The sequence below is a fragment of the Pongo pygmaeus genome, chromosome 4, assembly GCF_028885625.2.
Source record: "Pongo pygmaeus isolate AG05252 chromosome 4, NHGRI_mPonPyg2-v2.0_pri, whole genome shotgun sequence".
Taxonomy (NCBI): domain Eukaryota; kingdom Metazoa; phylum Chordata; class Mammalia; order Primates; family Hominidae; genus Pongo; species Pongo pygmaeus.
Genome location: NC_072377.2, coordinates 131,849,190 through 131,872,341, shown reverse-complemented (window position 1 = coordinate 131,872,341; position 23,152 = coordinate 131,849,190). Strand labels below are relative to the sequence as shown.

General features: G+C 40.6%; 1 protein-coding gene across 4 annotated transcripts in view; it reads right to left on the bottom strand.

Annotated features, from left to right (window-relative positions):
• Positions 1–23,152, bottom strand: part of MEGF10 (multiple EGF like domains 10) — a 241,187-nt gene that overhangs the window by 56,062 nt on the left and 161,973 nt on the right. For all 4 annotated transcript variants that reach the window (XM_063665197.1, XM_063665198.1, XM_054489463.2 and 1 more), the window contains 3 exons: positions 6,567–6,813; positions 4,530–4,650; positions 642–778 (listed from right to left, as the gene is read on the bottom strand). In XM_063665197.1, the coding sequence (XP_063521267.1) occupies positions 642–778; positions 4,530–4,650; positions 6,567–6,813 (505 nt within the window). The remainder of the gene's footprint in view (positions 1–641; positions 779–4,529; positions 4,651–6,566; positions 6,814–23,152) is intronic.

Below are 23,152 nucleotides of genomic sequence, written 5' to 3'. Positions count from 1 at the left end.
ATATACATCTACTATGTGCCCACAAAAAAATAAAAATGAAAAAATTAAAGAAAAAGAAGTAGGGTGTGCTCTGAGATAACAGTTTACCATTAAATACAGAGGATGATAAGCAGGGGCAGTAAGACCCGCACAAGCACAGCCATTTTTTGCTGTTTCTTGTGGAACCAGAGGGCACTATAAGTTCCAGCAGATCTGACTCTATCACCACCACACAATATAATGATCAATATTCTTAACAGAATACTGAATCATAAGAAAGTAACTTTATACTTTTGAAAGGTACCTAAGTACACATCCCATTTAAAAATAAATCTATCACCAAGTACTTACAACATAAGTGGCAGTCCTAAACACTCAACTCTCTAGAATGACATTTTCATCATGGGTTCTGAATGGCTGATATTATATGGTCTTTTTTTAGTGCTTTTTCTGTTATCTTCAATTTACCGTTGCTATTTATAATTCAGTTTCTATACACTGAATTAAGATAGAATCTGTCAAACACATTGAGGTTGTATAGCTACTTCTGAAGTATTATGGAAGAGTCATGGACACATGGTATTGAAGGTGCTCCCTGGACCCTACAAACTTTCCTTTCACATCATTATGAACAGTCAGAGAAATACAAGGGCATCCCTTACCGTTCCCCTGTGTATCCTGGACTGCAATGACATTGGCCTGTGGCAGCATCACACGTCCCTCCATTATGGCACTGGCATTCTTGGGAACAGTTCTTTCCAAAGCGACCCTCGGGGCAAGGCTGACCACACACTGTGCCCTGCATTCAAGGAGACTTGGAAAATTAGATGGGCCTCCAGCCAGGGAAAGACGACTGATGGATGAAGAAGAAAAGAGAGGAAATAGAAAGGAGGGATAGGGGAACAGGGCTGCAAGAAAATTAGATTAGAGAATTTTAGAGCACATAAACTGTTCATCATCTTTAAAATATTAGAAACATTAAATTGACTTAATTACTCAGTAAGCCCAAATCTCAAGATACATTCAAAGATGGCTGAATAGTAATGTTAAGCAAAATCCATATTAAAAACTGAAGTTTAAGACAAAGTCACATCAAATTATTATGGCAACCTAAGGAATGTATAAATCCTCGTAAGTGTTCTTCCTTGTGTCTTACATGCACAATAAGTCAACAATACTTATTGAACATCCGTTACATAAATGGCAACATCTGCTGCACACAGAATATCCAAATGCTTTACCATATGTTCTAAAGAAAATACATGTTTATCATTGGCTTTATTTCTTAAAATGTAGCATAACACAAGATTGAAATTTTGTGTACCTGAATTAACAATCACATTGCCGAATAAAGACTTCTACAGGAACGAACCTAGACATTTATTTCAGAAGAAAAACATTTTATTTTCAGCAGATTCAACAAGCATTGCTGAGCCAAGATCAAAAGGAAAACTTATTTCCTGGGAAGAAAAACCAAGAGAGTAACTTGGACATTTCTCCTCACCCTAGAGGCTGTCCATCTTGTCAAGCACAGTCATTATATTTACTCCAATCTTGCGTGGATAAGAATAAGATACTGTACCAATAAGTCAATGAAATACTCTGCTTTCTTCTTCTTTTGGCTGTATCACTTGGGCTCATAGCTTCTCATCTATTTATTGGAGTTATAATTAGACAAACAACATATCCCAAATAACAGGGATTTTTCTAATGTTTTTAACTATCGGAAGCTGTTGCTCTGTCCTCCCTCTCTCTAAAAAAAGGCAGACTGTGGGCACTCTGAAATTGGAGGCTAGTGAACACCAGATGGTTTCCTAAATGTTTATTCTGGACGGCATAAGAAAATACATTTCCTCTAACTCCTGGCTACCCATAAAGGCAGTTGGTGTGCTAATTAAGTCTCCTCTGGTGGTTTCTAGCTATCTACAAATAGGGAAATTTCTTCCACAGACGCTTGGAATGGAAAAGGCCTTTGAGAGATGATTCGAATCAGCACTTAACTGAGAATCATTTACGTGCCTGTGTTGAGCTAAGCACTGAGAATCAAAAATAAGGTAACAACACTCAATTAGCTCACAATGTGGGGAGGGGAACGGATGTAAAAATCACTCTAGTCTCTCCACTCTAGCCTGACATGGTATACTTAGTGTGAGGTAAAAGCAGGACTGTAGGAATAACATACTGAAGGTTGGTCTGTGGTAAGCAGGGGTGAAAATTCTCACTCTCCCAGGGCCTGACTTAACTACCCATAATGGTCCCACATAAGCTTCAGAAATGCGCTGAAATATTTTCGTGCATAAGGATTAACATTCACAAGCAGCTTTAAAGAGGACAAGATTTCTCTTAGTTGCAATACGAAGGTATGTGTGTCTAATAGGAATATATATTCATCTTTGAAAAGCACCTAGGATGACAGCACAAATAACATGTTGTAAAGAAGAAGTATAAGTTGAAAGCTCAGCTACACAGAAGAAAAAAACAAGCTGAAGCATTTTTGAAGCAGAAGTAAGGTAAGGGGCCCAGGACACAGATAAAGAGGTGAGGGGAGGCTCCGTTGGGCTGCTAGGGAGGGGTCCATCTGTCCACGTACTGGGACTCACAACCCAAGCCTGTGGTTACCATTAACCCACATCCTGACCATCCCAACTGAGAAGAGCTTCAGCCTCAAGGCAAGGCAACTCCACAGACAATATCTACACAGAAGTCCTAGGAGTAAAAGGCCTGCAGTTCCTTATCCAAAGAGCATGGGGTTCTCAGCACTCTGCTGCTCCAGCAAAATACTTTCATCACAAAAGACCAACGTCGGCAAAAGGCTGAGTATAGGAAATGAAAGAATAGGAGTCAGAAATAACCCAGCTTCTTTACCTCAGACAACTAAGAGAGAAGTGTTAGTTTTAACCAAGACAAAAAAGGTAGAGGAGGAGTAGCCTTACCAAAGGCTTGGGTGTACAAGTTTGGATTTATTAAATTTATTATCATTGACTCTGCCAGGCCTGCTCAAACCTGCTCAGTACTCCTTAAACAGCTTCTTTTTCACCTTGTCTTCATCCTCAGGCACTCAATTAAAGTTCTCCTCTCTCTCTAACTCCATTGCCTCATGCTGTTTCTCCATGCTTTGGCTCCAGAATGAACTTTGTCTGGGCTACTCACCATTTCTAACCCTCTCGGATCTGATTTTTATTGTATACTTGTCCCAGTGGCCTTGACATCTTAAACTGTTCTTACTTCCCAAGACCCTCATGGAAAAGTGGACTCCAGGTCTCCTTTGTTCCATAGCCACAAGAAAGGGCAATACCGGACCAATTCTACTACCAGGTCTGGCTGTGGAGACTCTAGCTTGGGCATTGCCCAAACAGACAGTGGCTTTGTGTCTATAGGTTATCAAGGCTGGGGTGACAAATATAATTCTAAGCTCAAGGCAGGTAAGATCAAAATCTAGGAAAACCATCAAGTACTTCTTAAAGCTATGGGTCTGGATGAGATTGCCAGAGTGGATTTATGGTGAGAAAAGAGAAGAACAAGACTTAAACCTACAAAATCCTGTAATGAAGTAGTGTGCAGAAGAAGGGAGATTAGAAAAAGAGATCTTTAGTATGAAAGGTAAGAGACGGGATGATTAGAAAAATAGAAGGCAAAGGGATTAAGGAAGAGAGGTTGGTACTCAAAAGAGTGAAAAGCTTTGGAGAAATGAAGCTGAAGGAGAACAGAAGAGTCTTGGTAATTAAGTGCCTTGTAACCTCTGAAAGAACAGCTTCAGCACTGCTCATGGAAATAGAAGATGATAAAAAAGTCAATTGCTCTGTTAAATAGTTTGTTAATGAAGGAAATAGATATTGGTTGCTCACTCATCTGCCTTCAAGCAGACACAGGCACAAATCAACTCAGAGAGATGACATCAATATTATTATATTTCCTGATTTCAGATGTCTAATTTGAAGCTAATTGTCACTGTGAATTATACGTAACTCTAAGCATGTGAAATTGCTACATGAAGAAAGGGTATCCTCGGAAAAATTTGGAAAATATGTTGAATAGCTTCCTCTTGGATTATCACATTCAAGGCTCTGAGAAGTCCTGCAATACTTGGTAAATGTGGTTTACCTCAATGTATCCCCAGATTTATATGATTTTTTTCACATGACACTTATACTATTGGGAATAATGTTCCCAAAGAACAACAGCAACTCATGGAACAAAATTATGAAAATGATTATTAAATAAATCCAGTGTTTATCAGCACTGACTGTCATGTGAGACTAGATATTTGTCTCTCTTTTTTTTTATCCTTAAGGGAAATGCAGGACAGATGGCCGCTACCCTTTACGTGACAACCTTCAATGCACTTCAAGTCTAGGACTAAATCACCTTCTTCTGTCTCCTTAGAACTGAAGAGTTTCAGATTTAAAATGGCTTGAGTCTTTCCCATTTTGGAATCTTCAACCATCATGGTAACTTTCTTTTGTGCTAAAGTCTCCTGCATGTGTGTGCACTGAGTATCCTGGAATGGGTGACTTTGGGGTAGGGGCAGAGGAGGTGGAAAGGAAGCTTACCATCCAGCCAGAAGGGCAAGAGCACTCTCCAGTGACATGATGACACACTCCTCCATTTTGACAAGGGCATCTCTGCTCACACTGTGGACCATGTTTACCAGGAGGACAAAGATCCTCACAGCTGAGGGATTAACATGTGACAAAGGACACTGTTATTTCCCAGACACATGACCCTCGGGTTCACTGTACCCAGGGTCCCCAAAATAGACAAGCTTTCTGTGTTCAATAATCGTTCATTTAATTAATTAACATCAAGAACATTAATCATATTGCCTGGAAGTGTCTTTGAGGAGTCACCCAGTCCTTCCCTTTGTTTTGGAGTACTTTCTAATAAAGCCATTTCGGTTTGAAGAGAAGCTGTCCTATCTGAGAACACTGAGGAAGAAAACTGGCCAAACACTCACTGATGACAGGAACTTTTCATCTTATAAAGTTTATAACTTTATAACTCTTACAAAGCGCTTGTGCTCCAGTTTAAGTCTACTCTTGTTTATGTGTTTGTTCTATTCCCAAAGAAAATTGAGATGTTGCACATCACACCCTTTGTGCACATATTCATCATCCATTTTTTTTAATTTTTAAAATTTTACTTTAAGTTCCAGGATACATGTGCAGAATATGCAGGTTTGTTACATAGGTGTACATGTGCCATGGCGGTTTGCTGCACCTATCAACCTGTCATCCAGGTTTTAAGCCCCGCATGCATTAGGTATTTTTCCTAATGCTCTCCCTCCCCTTTCCCCCCACCCCCAGACAGACCCCAGTGTGTGATGTTCCCCTCCCTGTGTCCATGTGTTCTCATTGTTCAATTCCCATTTATGAGTGAGAACATGCGGTGTTTGGTTTTCTGTTCCTGTGTTAGTTTGCTGAGAATGATGGCTTCCAGCTTCATCCATGTCCCTGCAAAGGACATGAACTCCTTCTCATCATCCATTTTTGGTGTTCTCTCCTCCTGACTGACAAGTTTCCCTTCCCTCACACACCCACGTGTCGCATGGTCCTTCTTCTTTAAGCCTTTGTCTTTCCTGCTCTCCTGGGAAATCGCTCCAAGTTTCCCAGAGCCCAATTCAATTGTGGTCTTGATGAAAATCCATAAAAGCAATATTAACAATTAAACAGTTTGAGATAATCATCAATTCTGAAAATCAGGGCTTTCTAGGCTAATGCAATTTTTTTCTTTAGCTCCACTCTACAGACATTTAACACTGTTGGCAGGAAGTGTTTACCTAATCAGCCACATTTTGTTTTTTCAGGTTTTAGTTCTTTGATTTATAAATGTAATTTTCTCAGTAAGGGAAGAGGATTTTTCTATCTCTCACTTTTTTTTAGCAACTTCTGCCTCTTAATTCTGTTGGTGAATAGAAGTGAACTGAAGAATGCCCTTCCAACAAAATAAAGACAGTGGAGGTTAAGTAGTTGCTTGAATGTTCCTCAGAAAGAATTAAACTACGTGTGTGCACATAATCTACATAGATGTAATACATATATCTATACATTCACAAAGCAATATGTATCCATGGGCATTAAATAATGTATGTATCCCTAAGAGTTAATCTTTTATTATAGACTATTTTTAACACCTTCCTCCTTTTCTCTTCTAATGCACTGAACCCACCCAGCTTTCCCCAGCTAATTAATTGCCACAAAGAGCAAAAAGACATGGACCATTAACAACCAGCAGTATAAATGAACGTAATCTCAGGAGATCCAAACAGAACCCCAAATATGCCCCAACAACCCCCAAATAGTGTCATTCAACACAACATCCTGACTGACCCTCTCCCTCTTTGCCTGATAGAAGGAAAGCATGGAAGCTGGCCCTTAGATTCAGGCTGGGATCTGATGTCCAAGGGCCAAACAGCAGCAGCGCCTAGTGGCCATCACTGCTGACCTCTATAACTGTGCCTGCAGCCTAGACCCATCAGTAACTCTTCAGGCAGCAATGCAAACTGAGGCACAAGAAATATGATGGCAGCAACAGCATGAATGGAGAGGGTGGGTGGGATCTGCTCTGCTGCTGGGCAGCATGTGACTTACAAGGCTCCGGTGTATCCTGGTGGGCAACGGCATTCTCCCGTGACGTGGTCGCAGGTGGCTCCATTCTGGCACTGGCATCTCTGATGACAGTCGTTACCATAGGTGCCCTGCTCACAGCGGTCCTCGCAGCGCCAGCCCCGGAAGCCCGCAGCACAGTGGCAAGCCCCGGTGATGGGGTTGCACAGAGCCCCATTTTTGCACTGGCACCGGCTGGTGCAGTGGGGACCCCAGTGATCACCATCGCAGGCTGAGGTTGAGGAGAGAAACAGTGGATATCAGTGGGTAAGGGAGAACCAGATTTCTTCTCCTCTTGGGGAAAATGGCTTGGTGACCTCTCATCGCCATTCATTAGCTGGACATCAGGCCCCTGGCCCCAACCCATGACAATGCTTCACAAACTGGTGCTCAGCACCAACTGGGCCACCGCCTGTCACTCCATTGCTTAACTATCACTTCATTGACAATCATGTCAATAAATAAACAAGAAGTCTCCATGCCTTTACTCAGACTGTGTTCTGCATCCAGAGTGTGGAGTTTGATGTGGCTAGAGAAATGGGCTATGGGAAGAGCTCAGGGGTTCTGCAAGGACAGCAGGCTGGCTAGGCAGATGGGAATGATCAGCTCATGCAGGGACTTTTTTGCATATTAAGGGGTTTGGATTGCATCTTGTGAACAAGGGATTGGTAGTGAAAGATTTTAAGAACGGAGAGCACAGATTTGCCTCCTCCTACATGTGTGGAAGGAGCTGATGATGAGAGGCAGACAGATGGAGCAGGAAAAATGGCAACAGTCCAGATGACCATCACAGGCAGTAACTGTGAAAAGGGAGAGGGGACACAGAGTCAGAGGTACTGGGGAGTGGACTGAGCCTGCTACAGGTCTGGGCCAGAGTCCTGAGTTCTCTAAGAAGTAAACTATTGATCTGCTTTTAAGATATCAGTCAATGGTGGCTCACGCCTGTAATCCCAGCACTTTGGGAGGCCGAGACGGGTGGATCACGAGGTCAGGAGATCGAGACCATCCTGGCTAACATGGTGAAACCCCGTCTCTACTAAAAATACAGAAAATTGGCCGGGCGTGGTGGCGGGCGCCTGTAGTCCCAGCTACTCAGGAGGCTGAGGCAGAAGAATGGCGTGAACCCGGGAGGCGGAGCTTGCAGTGAGCTAAGATTGCACCACTGCACTCCAGCCTGGGGGACAGAGCAAGACTCCGTCTCAAAAAAAAAAAAAAAAAAGATATCAGTCAATATCAGTCAAAAAATCTGTGATTGGAAGGTAATCTGAATTACTGACCAAAAAAAAAAGGGCAGAAAAAATGGACAAATATGCTTAAATATATTGACATATTTAAAAAATACGACAAGCCTGAAGCTGAAGAATGCAAATTAAATGAAAAGATACTAGGCAAACAAAACTAGGCAAAAGACAAAGGAAGAAAATAGCATTTGAGAGATAAAGTGCAGTTCCAAAGAAAAGAAAGAGCGGCTGCAATACAAAAATCAGTGAGTAGAAAAGGGGAGCAGGGAAGGAAAAAAACTTCAATTCCAAACATTCTAAAAAATTAAAGAGGGTGATGATAAACAAAATCTACTCTTAATATGTATTGCTGAACCAGCAGTATATTTATTAGATGCTATAAAAATCACTTGAAGAAGAAGCACCCTGCCTAGAGCTCTTAAACTGCTTTTACGATTTAAAAAAGTTTCATTTCATAAAAATTTTGTAACTTCAACAGATCTGGAATAAATTGTTCAAAAGAAAAACTCTAGGTACACAGCAAACAACTCATCAGAAGTACTGAATCCATCTTCCAATATTAGAATCTACCTTGGATTTCATAATATCAAAAGGTTTAAATGAATAATTCTGTTTTTAATCAGTATGACTTTGGTCTCATTAGTACTTTAATAAACACAGTTTAATACAATTAAAAACAATGAGAGAGAATTATTGAACCTAAAGCAGATCAAGAAAGCAATTACCTAAGAACTCACAATCTTCTTTCACAAAATAAGATTAGGCGGTAGTTCCAAAATGAGACTGAAGCCTAATTGTTATTCATATGAGTTGTTTCTTTTATTGACTATGGATATGGACAATGAGTCTTTTTTCCACTGTAATTCTTTTAATCTAGGATCTTAAAGGAAAAAAATCTTTAAGAAAATTACATGGTATGTTCCTTTTGATCTTCTCAGCTACCCCAGGTAGAGAAGACTCCGTCCTGTTTTGAAGGGCCTCCAAAATAAATTACACAGGCCTTTGTAACTTGTTACTTGATTCATCAATCCTAAAGAGTAAGAAAAATCATTCCATATGAGCCAAATCCATTATCATTGAATCCTTTTTTTCTCCTTACTGTTTCACAGTATAGTAAACCAGTTCACCACTCTCCTCTATATTAAAAATGACCTTATTCCCAAACGTAAATGCAGCTTGGCCTGCTCTTCTCTAAATACTACAACTCCAATACTTTTCCTTAGTTTCAAAAGGTTTATTCAATTTCATTTATCCTTTTCCTGAATGCTCTCCAAAGTTTCCGTGTCCCTCTTAACTTCTAGGAACCTCAGATATTGAATTAAATATCTGTCAACTCCTTATGTTCAGTAGAGAATTAGTTGACTGACAAAAAAGAAATTTTACGTAATAAAAATTACTTTGATAAAAACAACAAGATCATGTCAAAAGCACTTTAAAAAATCATAGTGGGTTATTACAGAATTTTCCCCCATGTGACACTGTGTTCAGGGTGGCCCCAAGCACATACACTTTACAGAACATGTTTTATATAACAAGAGAGTGGTAGGGAGAAGTAGAGGAACTGAGGGGACAGAACTGATTTCTCCTCTTCTTCACAACCCTGTTCTACACCTCATTCAATAACTTATCTCCCAGTGAGGCAGTCAGGCAGACACCAGCTCTGTTTTCTTAGGATTAGAACAAAAAAAAAGAACAAAAACAACTTTGAAGATATCTTATCATAATACAAGTGAGTTTATAGCAGAAACTGATAACTATCAGCATATAAAAATGGGTTTCAGGCTTTTCCAGAAATATTATCATGCTGACATGGTTAATTTCCTGGCTATATCCAAGCACGATGACATGTTTTCAAGTGACAGCTTCCCCACTTCGGGCTATATTTTCCTAAAATGCCACTAATACATGGACCTCACAATGTGAATACCGTACATCAACATGGTCTATTCAGGAAAAAAATCCACATACAGATGTTTACAGACAAACAGGAATTAGAACAAGTAGGACACACAAACCTGGGTTGAATTCAGACATTACCGTGACTTCCTTTCCTTTCTTCATTTGTCATATTTAACCACTTCAACGCATCCATTTTTAAATGTATCCCAGTGAGTTACACAGTCTACAGCACATAAGCCAGCTCTCATCCCTGATAACTACAAAGGTACACTGACTTTGTCTAGACTGGAGGCAGAATTCATTCCTTATGTTTAGTGCAGAATTTGACCAGCTATCCTGAATTCAAGTACCATGTTTGGAGAGACAGCTCGGAGAGAGTCTGAATTCAAACTATCTGACATCTTTTCCTTAACACCTCACTCTAATCTCACAGGGCAAGAGTTTCTTTCACTCCACAAGAGAAAGTGACTAGTTGGCTATTCCCACTAACAACTTAGAAAATATATAGTTAACATGAAAATAGCTTGAGTATCCTACTTTTTAAAAAAGAGGTAAAGGAACAAAATTTTATTTCAGATTAAATGGAAAGTGACCTAAATGCTAGTGAGCAAGTGCCGACTCATTTTCAGCCTCTGGTTTCAGTTCTAACTGTGCTAACCGCCAGAAATGGGCTCTCAGATGCAAGATGCCAGATTCATGCAGATATTTCATGGAATGGCTTAATGAGAGTCTCAGACAGGCACAGACAGCTTGCTCTAATAAGCTCTCATAATAAGTTGGAAGTTTAAACTGCTGGGTACTACTTGGATTACATAAAATCCAAGCTCCAATCCTTAAGTGAAAACTAGTAGAGAACTGGATCTTCTCAAGACAATAGACTCACATTGGAACCCTTATGGCTATAACTTCCAATACCCCAGTAACCTCAGGTTACATTCATGGGCTAGGTACTGAAGTACATTCAAATGATATTTTTTAAGTACCTGTCATGTGTCAGACATGGTGCTAGACTGGAATTCAAAGGAAAATAAAGAGCACAGGCTTCTAGCAGTCTTCCATTTAATGACAGAGACATCAAGTCTGAAGCAATACAATACTGAATAATAAGTAATAAGGTCAGGGGATGGATAAGTTACAATGGAAAACATAAGGAGATGGTACTTAACCAACCAGTGTTGGTGCATCAGAAAAGGCTTCCCAGCTAAACTGATGCCTAAACTGAGACCAAAAGTCAGGGTGTGCCACATTTAGGTACAGGGTAGAGGACTGTTAAGTAGGAAGTCTGGGTGTGAGGGGTGCAGGGGCTGCAGGGAATGATAAATGCAACAGCCAAAAGCTTATGAACACAAACTTGATTCTCTCTGCTATTGTACTATGGCCATTATCATTTTCACAGCTCTGTACACAACAAAAAGAAGTAGAAATAACTATGGAGAGATAGTAGACCTGTCCTCTCACTCCCTCAGTACTCCCCAGCCTTCCAAATGCAGCTCAGGAAGCTCTGTCCTTAGGCACACTTTTGAGAACCGATCTAAGATGTTCTCTGAAAATGACATTATCTATTTTCCATGTCATTCACTTTGAACTCAGATGATAATTTTTCTTTATTTTACTTTTTGTAGAGATGGGGTCTCACTATGTTGCCCAGGCTGATCTTGAACTCCAGGCCTCAAGAGATCCTCCAGCCTTGGCCTCCCAAAGTTCTAGGATTACAGGTGTGAGCCACTGTGCCCAGCAACTAGTTCATAATCTTTATATTTGCTTGCCTTGTTTTGTAATTTCCAAATGAAATGGAATTTCATAGATGTTAGGATGCAATGACACTCTTTCTTCATTTCAGCAGAGTCAACAGAAGGTTTTGTACAATCATGAATGACAGTCATCTGTTTGACAATGATGATTAGATGCATTCTGATTTCAGAGGTGAAAATCTGTGCACCCTGAGTCATAACAATAATAATGTTGAGACTGATACTTACAGTGATAATGGTAGCCTCTCCCTTTGTGTGGAAACCAGCACTGTTTTTTTTTTTTTTTTTCAGACAGGGTCTCACTCTGTCACCCAGGCTGGAGTGCAGTGGTGCGATCTTGGCTCACTGCAGCCTTAACTTTCCCTGGGCTCAAATGATCCTCCCATCTGAGTAGCTGGGACTATAGATGCATGCCGCCACGACCGGCTAATTTTTTGTATTTTTGGTAGAGATGGGGTTTCATCATGTTGCCCAGGCTGGTCTTGAACTCCTGAGCTCAAGCTATCTGCACACCTTGGCATCCCAAAGTGCTAGGATTACAAGAATGAGCTGCTGCACCCAGCTAGAAACCGGCACTCTTATATAGTACTACAGGACAGTAAATTACCACATCCTTATTAGAAATTACTCTGGCAAAGTCTAATAAAGCCCCTTTACCATAAATTCTTCTTTTGGGAGTTTTTCCCAAAGCAATAAGCATGTATGTGTGTGTGAGTGTGTGTGTGTGTGTGTGTGTGCCCGTATGTGTGTGTATGTATGTATATATACACATAAAGACAATAACCATTCATAAAAGATAAATAGCTAACTCATTAATAATACCTTAGCATGCCCACAGACACTGTTCCAAGCACTTGCAATAGATTAACTCTCATAGTGACCCTATGAAATAGGTGCTATTGTTGTCCCTATTATGTAGATGAAGAAATTGAGATCCAGTTGACTTGCTCAAAGTTACGCAGGTAGCAAGGGGTGAAGCACAGACCTCCTGCCTCCAGAGTCCATGTTCTAAACCACTATATTTCACTCTCTCCAAAGCTATAAGGACATTTATCCTAGCACTGATTATAACAATAAATTGAAAACAACCTAGTTTTCCAGGAAAAGGCAGCTGGTGAAAAAATTTTGGTACAGTCATACAATGGAATACTATCCATTAATTAAATGATTTTTATAGCAGATGATTTTATGAAGTGGAACAATATTTATGATATCATAATTATAAAAAGTAGATTTAAAAAAGGCCAGGCACAGTGGCTTATGCCTGTGATCCCAGCACTTTGTGAAGCTGAGACAAGAGTATCATTTATGGTCAGGAGTTAGAGTCCAGCCTGGAAAACACAGCAAGACCCCACCTCTACAAAAATATACAAAAATTAGCCCAGCGTGGTGGCTTGCACTGGTAGTCTCAGCTACTCAGGAGGCTAAGGTGGCAGGACCACTTGAGCCCAGGAGGTTGAGGCTGCAGTGAGTCGTGATTGCTCTGCTGAACTCCAACCTGGATGACAGAGTGGGATTCTGTCTCAAACACACACACACACACACACACACACACACACACACACACACAACAATGTACCTTATAATCCAATTTTAGCAATATATCAGAATGAACCTGATGAAACTGTCATTAATTTAGGTAAGGATGCAGCAACTGCATATAGTTGAAACTACTATCTGGGGAAAAGAGGGAAAAGGGTTAAAATGAGAAAGAGAGACAGAGCTACAGTGAAATGGCATCAGTGGGTATCTCTGGATCTTGAGATTATGCATGATTATTCCTTTATTCATTTGGTTTAACCAGGTTTTCTAAATGTTTTACAGTAAATGTGTATCCTTTTGGCAGTAAAAGAAAATCAAGCAGTAAGGTTTTTTAAATGGTTCTATCTGCTGGGCATTTACGTCATGCCAGGTTCAGTGTTTTATGCTTTACATATCTCTTTCTTTTTGAAAAGGAAGTATATGTGTGGGTTTGTTATGCAGGTAAACTTGTGTCATGGGGGTTTGTCATACAGATTATTTCATCAACCAAGAACTAAGCCTAGTACCTAATAGTTATTTTTTTCTGATCCTCTCCCTCCTCCCACCCTCCACTTGCCAATAGGCCCCAGTGTCTGTTGTTCCTCTTTATGTGTCCATGTGTTCCCAATATTTAGCTCCCACTTATAAACGAGAACATGCAGTATTTTGTTTTCTGTTCCTGCATTAGTATGCTAAGGATAATGGCCTCCAGCTCCATCCATGTCCCTGCAAAGAACATGATCTCCTTCTCTTATATGGCTGCACAGTATTCCACGGTGTATTTGTAGCACCTTTTCTTTATCCAATCTGCCATTGATGGCCATTTAGGTTGATTCCATGTCTTTGCTATTGTGAACAGGGCTGCGATGAACATGTATTCATTGACGTGCATGTATCTTTATGTTGGAACAATTTATATTCCTCTGGATATATACCCAATAATGGGATTCCTGGGTCGAATGGTAGTTCTGCTTTCAGCTCTTTGAGGAATCGCCACACTGTTTTCCACAATAATTGAACTAATTTACACTGCAACCAACAGGGTATTCCCTTTTCCCCACAACCTCGCCAGCATCTGTTATTTTTTGACTTTTTAATAGTAACAATTCTGACTGGATTACAGCTATTTCTAGTCCTCATGACAATTATGACAAGCACATAGACGATATTTAGGATTAGAACATTTAGGTAAAATGTCCCAAAACTAGTCAGTGGTGGCATCAGTACTCAAACCCAAGGCTTTCTGCATACAAAGGGTCAAGGGCTTTACATGAGGCCATTCTGCTCCTGAAGTGCTGAAATGATATGTTTCGGTTAAGTATAATATTCCACCATTATATTTCTCATCTAATATGAAACCAGCACTCTTTCTAAGGCAGAGCAACAAATGATTAACGATTCACTGAGTAAGGCTTTGGGGGTCAGCCAATTACTCAGTATTTAGGGACACTGAGAAAGAAATTACCTCAGTAGTGAGAACATAAGACATTTCTCAAAGAAAAAATAAAATTGGCCATGGGCGGTGGCTCATGCCTGCAGTCCCAGCACTTCGGGAGGCTGAGGTGGGTGGATCACATGGTCAGGAGATCGAGACCATTCTGGCTAACACAGTGAAACTCCGTCTCTACTAAAAATACAAAAAATTAGCCGGGCGTGGTGGCGGGTGCCTGTAGTCCCAGCTACTTGGGAGGCTGAGGCAGGAGAATGGTGTGAACCCAGGAGGCGGAGTTTGCAGTGAGCTGAGATCGCACCACTGCACTCCAGCCTGGGCGACAGAGCCAGACTCTGTCTCAAAAAATAAATAAATAAATAAATAAATAAATAAATAAATAAATAAAAAGAAAAAAGAAAATTAAGGAGATAGCCAGACTTGAAGAGCTTCTAGAAGTTGATAATAATTCTATGTAGGCTGGGCATGGTGGCTTATGCTTGTAATTCCAGCACTTTGGGAGGCTGAGGTGGGTGGATTGCTTGAGCTCAAGAGTTAGAGACCAGCCTGGGTAACGTGGCAAAATCCCGTCTCTACAAAAGATGCAAAAGGGAGCTGGATGTGGTGGCATGCACCTGTAGTCCCAGCTACTCAGGAGGCTGAGGAGGAAGGATTGCTTGAGTCCAGGAGGTCGAGGCTGCAGTGAACTGAGATGGTGCCGCTGCTCTCCAGCCTGGGTGACAGAGTGAGATCCTGTCTCAAAATAATAATAATGATAATTCTATACAAACAAAAAAGCTAGAAAGCTTTCTATGAACATAGTATCAATGTCATTAGCTTTAAGAGTATATGGATCTGAAAATTAGGCCCATGTAGTACCTGGCACATGGCTGGCACTCAGAAAATATCTGGTGAATAAATGAGAGTGATTGTGAGTGTAGAGCGCTATAACTTTCACAAGCAGAGAAACCCAGAAAATCATCATCAAAATTCTAGGTACATTCTTCTCTCCTAACCTGTCTCAAACCCTCAGCCCAATTTTCCATGCAAACGACATGAAACAGAGAGTGGAGGGGGAGGCTTTCTAAGATACATTGAGTTTCTAACATGTGCCAGGCATTATTACATTATGAGGGACATTATGCAGCTATTTTATTTAAACCTCACAATAACTCAATGAGTTAGGTATAATTATTCCAATATTTCCATTTGCAAAATGAACTCAGATGGCAATTTGTTCAAAGCCACTTGGCGTTTGAGTGGCAAAAGGAAGGGTTCAACCCAAATCCATCAATGCAATGTCTCCAAAGCTGCAATCATCCCTTATACCATGCTGACCACCCCAAAGAAGTGATGGTCATCAATTACAAAACCAGAATCAGTGCAGATTAACTGCTTCTGCCTGGTTTTCAAAGGGGGAACATTCTAGAACAAATGTCTCACAACTGTGTATCTGAGAAATAATAGTTGTTTGCTTAAAATGTCAGTTCCCAGGCTTCAAGATGTAGCAGCAGGTTCATCAGAATAGTTTTGATAAGGAATATCCTATCATGTCCATAATCACACAGGTACTGACAAAAAAACAAGGCATTAGAAAAAGTCTTTGAACACATGGAGATAATCTAGTAAATCTCTTGTTTTCATGTAGACAAAGGACAAGAAAGGGGGCACGATTAGAGATAAACAGAAATGTTAAATGGAGAGGTGCTCTGGAGGAAGCAATAAGGGTACATTAATACATTGTCTCATCCAAAGGACTCCATCAGCAACCAACCAAGCAATTGATAAAAATATATGAACTCATTTTGCCCTTTAAGAAAGAAGTGATGTTTACCATCATGTTCACCTTGTTACAAAATTCCTCAATCACTAGCTGGCTGAAGGAGGGACTGTAGCCTCTTTACATTGCCTAGACCTGGGCCCTAGCTGGCCCATGGCCAATTCATTGCTATGGAACCTTGGGGTAGTCCCCAACCTTTATTTTTTGTAAAATGAAGATAGTGGAACACACTAATTACACAAAAAGTACTTTTTGTTATATGCGACACTGCACAGAGCTAGTAACAGCAGAAATTCCCTGATTTGCACATTGGGATGTCCCAGCCCAGCAAAAAGAATGCCCTAGACAAACATCCTCCAACTGTGTATGAAGCTGCACTAACATATCTGACCTTGGTTTGTATTATTTGTTTGTCTTGCATGAATCATTCATGCCAGAAAGGACAACTTAGTTCTCACAATGTAAAATTTCAAAAACAAAATTGCCCAGTAACTCTATAAAGAAAAAAACAAGGCTTGGACCTTTTATTCATTTTTACAAAGACAACTGGAGTGAGTTCAGGCCTGAAAGGAAACCCAGAACTACTTTACATTTAGTCTTCTTCATTGCCAATTAAAAACTGGAGTTTAGACATTTCCTACTTGCTGGTGACTGTATGTCCAGAAGTGTAGGCTTGTATATGGGGTCCAGAAATATAAAAGGAGAAATAAACAAAAACATGACTTTCTTAGTAATCCCCACTTTAGCATAAAAAGATGTCATAAATAAAATCTGGAGAGCATTGCCAAATTGAGAGGCGCCAAATAATCTCACTGCTTTGATTTTTCTTCAGTTTATCTATGCCTATGGTTCACCAACTAAGACAACAGATACAACCTTGAAATGCATTTTGAACTGTAAGATGCTTATTAAAGGAACTGATTCTAAATGACAGATAGCAACAGAAATGCCCAGTTCTGTGTACCTGTACTAGGTGTAAACAAACCCTAGATGAACTGAGCAGCTCAGGTGTTTTTTATTGTTTCTTTTGTTTGTTTGTTTTTAGAGACAGTGTCTCACTGTGCTACCTAGACTGGAGTGCAGTGACACAAACGTAGCTCACTGTAACCTCTAACTCCTGGGCTTGATCGATCCTCCCACCTCAGCCTCTAGAGTAGCTGGAACTACAAGCACATGCTACCATGCCCAGATGATTTTTTAAAAATATTTTGTAGAAGCAAGGTCTCACTATGATGCCCAGGCTGGTCTTGAACTCCTGGCCTCAAGCAGTGCTCCTGCCTGGGCCTCCCAAAGTGCAGGGATTATAGTCATAGCCACCACACACAGCCACATTGTTGTTGCTATTGTTGTTTTAAAGTCATAGTTTAATAGACTTGGGATCTAATTGTTGAATTATATAGGGGTCAAGAACTTTAAGATACATCTCTACCAGATACTTACAGTGGGATAACATATCAAATCTTAGAACTCGAGCTTATCATAGGGAAAGAGATGCCCGCTTATAATACATAACTAACCCCACTGGTGTTACTGTTTGCAATAACTAACACTACATGTGCCTTCAATATTATAAATGTCGGCCCGGCACAGTGGCTCATGCCTGTAATTCCAGCACGTTGGGAGGCCAAGTCGGGCCGATCACCTGAGGTCAGGAGTTCGAGACCAGCCTCGCCAACATGGCGAAACCCTATCTCTACTAAAAATACAAAAATTAGCCGGGCATGGTGGTGCATGCCTGTAATCCCAGCACTCAGGAGGCTGAGGCAGGAGAATCACTTGAGCCAAGATCACACCACTGCATTCCAGCCTAGGCAACAGAGTGAGACTCTGTTTCAAAAAAGAAAAAAATTATAAATATCAAGTATTTATTAGGATGCATCAAAATCAGTATACTGACTTGACAATATATATTTACATGAGGTTTGGCTATAATATTCCCCATGGACTTTAAACATAGGAAAATCCATGACTATGAGACAAATTAATAGAGAAGAAAATTTAATACTTTATAGTCTAAAACATAGGCAAAGTACAAATAAGTCACTTTCAAGAAAATATCTCTACAGAGTGCCTTTTAGAGGAGACCAAAATAATTTTCCACTGTCTCAAAGGATAGAAAAACATGGTTCTTCCTGAAACATACACCCTTTCTTCTTAAGCCTCAGTTCCCTGAGGGTCTTTTATCTCCCTGGGATTTCATTCCTTGCGCTTCAGGCTAACAAGGCTGTGGTGTGTCATTCCCTTTGTTAATGGTAGAAGAAAAGATCCTCATTCAAAACATCAAGCACTTTAAAAATAAAACAACTTCGTAAAGCTTTTCCATCCATGAAGAAGAACAATAAAAATGTATTTTCCAGATACTCTGAAAGCACTAAAACCTCATGTCCTTCACATGTCAAAAACCCCTCTGGAGAGCTGACAGAGTGCCAACGATCACCGTGGACAACCACCCAGTGCTGTTTATATTAATTTTATTCAGTGACTAAGAGAGAACCTTTATTCTTCTTTTAAAATGTTTGTTAAATGAACTGTCATTTTATAACTTCAGTGTAAGCTTATCTCAAATTATGAACCAGAAAAAGAGGTGTGAAATATTTATTCTCTATTGTGCTGAAGTGTAAATGTTGATGTGTCTCTATGACAACATATTGATGACCCTATTCACGATGCAGGAAAATCTCAAGGATATAACTTGTAGGCTAAAATTACATAATTTGGGAGGATTACATTCATTCACTGACGTCAAAAGAATAATAACAACCTCAGGAGCCCTTATAAGATGTCTTGCTATAAAAAGTCTTGTCATATTTTTATTCTGTTGATTATTATTCTTAAAAATTTGTTAAGCATCTTCTCTGGCTATGAAGTTCTATTTATTGAGCACTTACTACTTGCTCCTTACCAACACATGTACCATAGCTAAGATTTCCTTATCTACTGGAAAAGAGTAGCCCACAGTGAGATTTATCACAAAAGAATGTGCTAGGTGTTACAAGACATAGGGTTGCACACATTGCTGGGGAACATAGAGGACCTATGTCCCTGTACCTTTGGGCAGTGGAGAGAAAGGAGGGGGAGAGAAGGTTTCCCAGAGGAAGAAGGAATTGAGATGAATATTAAAGGATGAACATTCAGGACCACTGTTGTGAAAATGCTTATTATCTTCCTTCTGGATATGTGAGGATAAAGATAAAGGCTTTCAATGACTTCCCTAAAAGTCATTCTCAGAGTAAGAAAACTAGAATCCTTAATGCTAATTGTTTGGTCTGAAAGATTTAATATGGTTTTCTTGAGAAAAAAATTTAAACGATGGGACTATGAGAGACTACAAATAATGCTATAACAAAGCCTCATGTATCCACAACAGAGACTTAACTGTTTATGAACATTGTATAACATTTGTTTCCTCATTGAATTCAAGAAATAAAACACGGGGGGAGGAGCCAAGATGGCCGAATAGGAACAGCTCTGGTCTACAGCTCCCAGCGTGAGCGGTGCAGAAGACAGGTGATTTCTGCATTTCCATCTGAGGTACCGGGTTCATCTCACTAGGGAGTGCCAGAGAGTGGGCGCAGGTCAGTGGGTGCACGCACCGCGTGCAAGCCGAAGGGCGAGGCATTGCCTCACTCGGGAAGTGCAAGGGGTCAGGGAGTTCCCTTTCCTAGTCAAAGAAAGGGGTGACAGACGGCACCTGGAAAATCAGGTCACTCCCACCCGAATACTGCGCTTTTCTGACGGGCTTAAAAAACGGCGCACCAGGAGATTGTATCCCGCACCTGGGTCAGAGGGTCCTATGCCCACGGAGTCTCGCTGATTGCTAGCACAGCAGTCTGAGATCAAACTGCAAGGCAGCAGCGAGGCTGAGGGAGGGGTGCCCGCCATTGCCCAGGCTTGCTTAGGTAAACAAAGCAGCTGGGAAGCTCGAACTGGGTGGAGCTCACCACAGCTCAAGGAGGCCTGCCTGCCTCTGTAGGCTCCACCTCTGGGGGCAGGGCACAGACAAACAAAAAGACAGCAGTAACCTCTGCAGACTTAAATGTCCCTGTCTGACAGCTTTGAAGAGAGCAGTGGTTCTCCCAGCACGCAGCTGGAGATCTGAAAACGGGCAGACTGCCTCCTTCCTCAAGTGGGTCTCTGACCCCTGACCCCCGAGCAGCCTAACTGGGAAGCACCCCCCAGCAGGGGCAGACTGACACCTCACACGGCCAGGTACTCCAACAGACCTGCAGCTGAGGGTCCTGTCTGTTAGAAGGAAAACTAACAAACAGAAAGGACATCCACACCAAAAACCCATCTGTACATCAGCATCATCAAAGACCAAAAGTAGATAAAACCACAAAGATGGGGAAAAAACAGAGCAGAAAAACTGGAAACTCTAAAAAGCAGAGTACCTCTCCTCCTCCAAAGGAACGCAGTTCCTCACCAGCAACAGATCAAAGCTGGACGGAGAATGACCTTGACGAGCTGAGAGAAGAAGGCTTCAGATGATCAAATTACTCCGAGCTACGGGAGGATATTCAAACCAAAGGCAAAGAAGTTGAAAACTTTGAAAAAAATTTAGAAGAATGTATAACTAGAATAACCAATACAGAGAAGTGCTTGAAGGAGCTGATGGAGCTGAAAACCAAGGCTCGAGAACTACGTGAAGAATGCAGAAGCCTCAGGAGCCGATGCGATCAAATGGAAGAAACAATATCAGCGATGGAAGATGAAATGAATGAAATGAAGTGAGAAGGGAAGTTTAGAGAAAAAAGAATAAAAAGAAACCAGCAAAGCCTCCAAGAAATATGGGACTATGTGAAAAGACCAAATCTACGTCTGATTGGTGTACCTGAAAGTGACGGGGAGAATGGAAACAAGTTGAAAAACACACTGCAGGATATTATCCAGGAGAACTTCCCCAATCTAGCAAGGCAGGCCAACATTCAGATTCAGGAAATACAGAGAACGCCACAAAGATACTCCTCGAGAAGAGCAACTCCAAGACACATAATTGTCAGATTCACCAAAGTTGAAATGAAGGAAAAAATGTTAACGGCAGCCAGAGAGAAAGGTCGGGTTACCCTCAAAGGGAAGCCCATCAGACTAACAGCGGATCTCTCAGCAGAAACTCTACAAGCCAGAAGAGAGTGGGGCCAATATTCAACATTCTTAAAGGAAAGAATTTTCAACCCAGAATTTCATATCCAGCCAAACTAAGCTTCATAAGTGAAGGAGAAATAAAATACTTTACAGACAAGCAAATGCTGAGAGATTTTGTCACCACCAGGCCTGCCCTAAAAGGGGTCCTGAAGGAAGTGCTAAACATGGAAAGGCACAACCGGTACCAGCCGCTGCAAAATCATGCCAAAATGTAAAGACCATCGAGACTAGGAAGAGACTGCATCAACTAACGAGCAAAATAACCAGCTAACATCATAATGACAGGATCAAATTCACACATAACGATATTAACTTTAAATGTAAATGGACTAAATGCTCCAATTAAAAGACACAGACTGGCAAATTGGATAAAGAGTCAAGACCCATCAGTGTGCTGTATTCAGGAAACCCATCTCACGTGCAGAGACACACATAGGCTCAAAATAAAAGGATGGAGGAAGATCTACCAAGCAAATGGAAAACAAAAAAAGTCAGGGGTTGCAATCCTAGTCTCTGATAAAGCAGACTTTAAACCAACAAAGATCAAAAGAGACAAAGAAGGCCATTACATAATGGTAAAGGGATCAATTCAACAAGAAGAGCTAACTATCCTAAATACATATGCACCCAATACAGGAGCACCCAGATTCATAAAGCAAGTCCTGAGTGACCTACAAAGAGACTTAGACTCCCACACATTAATAATGGGAGACTTTAACACCCCACTGTCAACATTAGACAGATCAACGAGACAGAAAGTTAACAAGGATACATAGGAATTGAACTCAGCTCTGCACCAAGCAGACCTAATAGACATCTACAGAACTCTCCACCCCAAATCAACAGAATATACATTTTTTTCAGCACCACACCACACCTATTCCAAAATTGACCACATACTTGGAAGTAAAGCTCTCCTCAGTAAATGTAAAAGAACAGAAATTATAACAAACTATCTCTCAGATCACAGTGCAATCAAGCTAGAACTCAGGATTAAGAATCTCACTCGAAACCGCTCATCTACATGGAAACTGAACAACATGCTCCTGAATGACTACTGGGTACATAACGAAATGAAGGCAGAAATAAAGATGTTCTTTGAAACCAACGAGAACCAAGACACAACATACCAGAATCTCTGGGATGCATTCAAAGCAGTGTGTAGAGGGAAATTTATAGCACTAAATGCCCACAAGAGAAAGCAGGAAAGATCCAAAATTGACACCCTAACATCACAATTAAAAGAACTAGAAAAGCAAGAGCAAACACATTCAAAAGCTAGCAGAAGGCAAGAAATAACTAAAATCAGAGCAGAACTGAAGGAAATAGAGACACAAAAAACCCTTCAAAAAATTAATGAATCCAGGAGCTGGTTTTTTGAAAGGATCAACAAAATTGATAGACCGCTAGCAAGATTAATAAAGAAAAAAAGAGAGAAGAATCAAATAGATGCAATAAAAAATGATAAAGGGGATATCACCACCAATCCCACAGAAATACAAACTGCCATCAGAGAATACTACAAACACCTCTACGCAAATAAACTAGAAAATCTAGAAGAAATGGATAAATTCCTTGACACATACACTCTCCCAAGACTGAACCAGGAAGAAGTTGAATCTCTGAATAGACCAATAACAGGAGCTGAAATTGTGGCAATAATCAATAGCTTACCAACCAAAAAAAGTCCAGGACCAGATGGATTCACAGCCGAATTCTACCAGAGGTACAAGGAGGAACTGGTACCATTCCTTCTGAAACTATTCCAATCAATAGAAAAAGAGGGAATCCTCCCTAACTCATTTTAT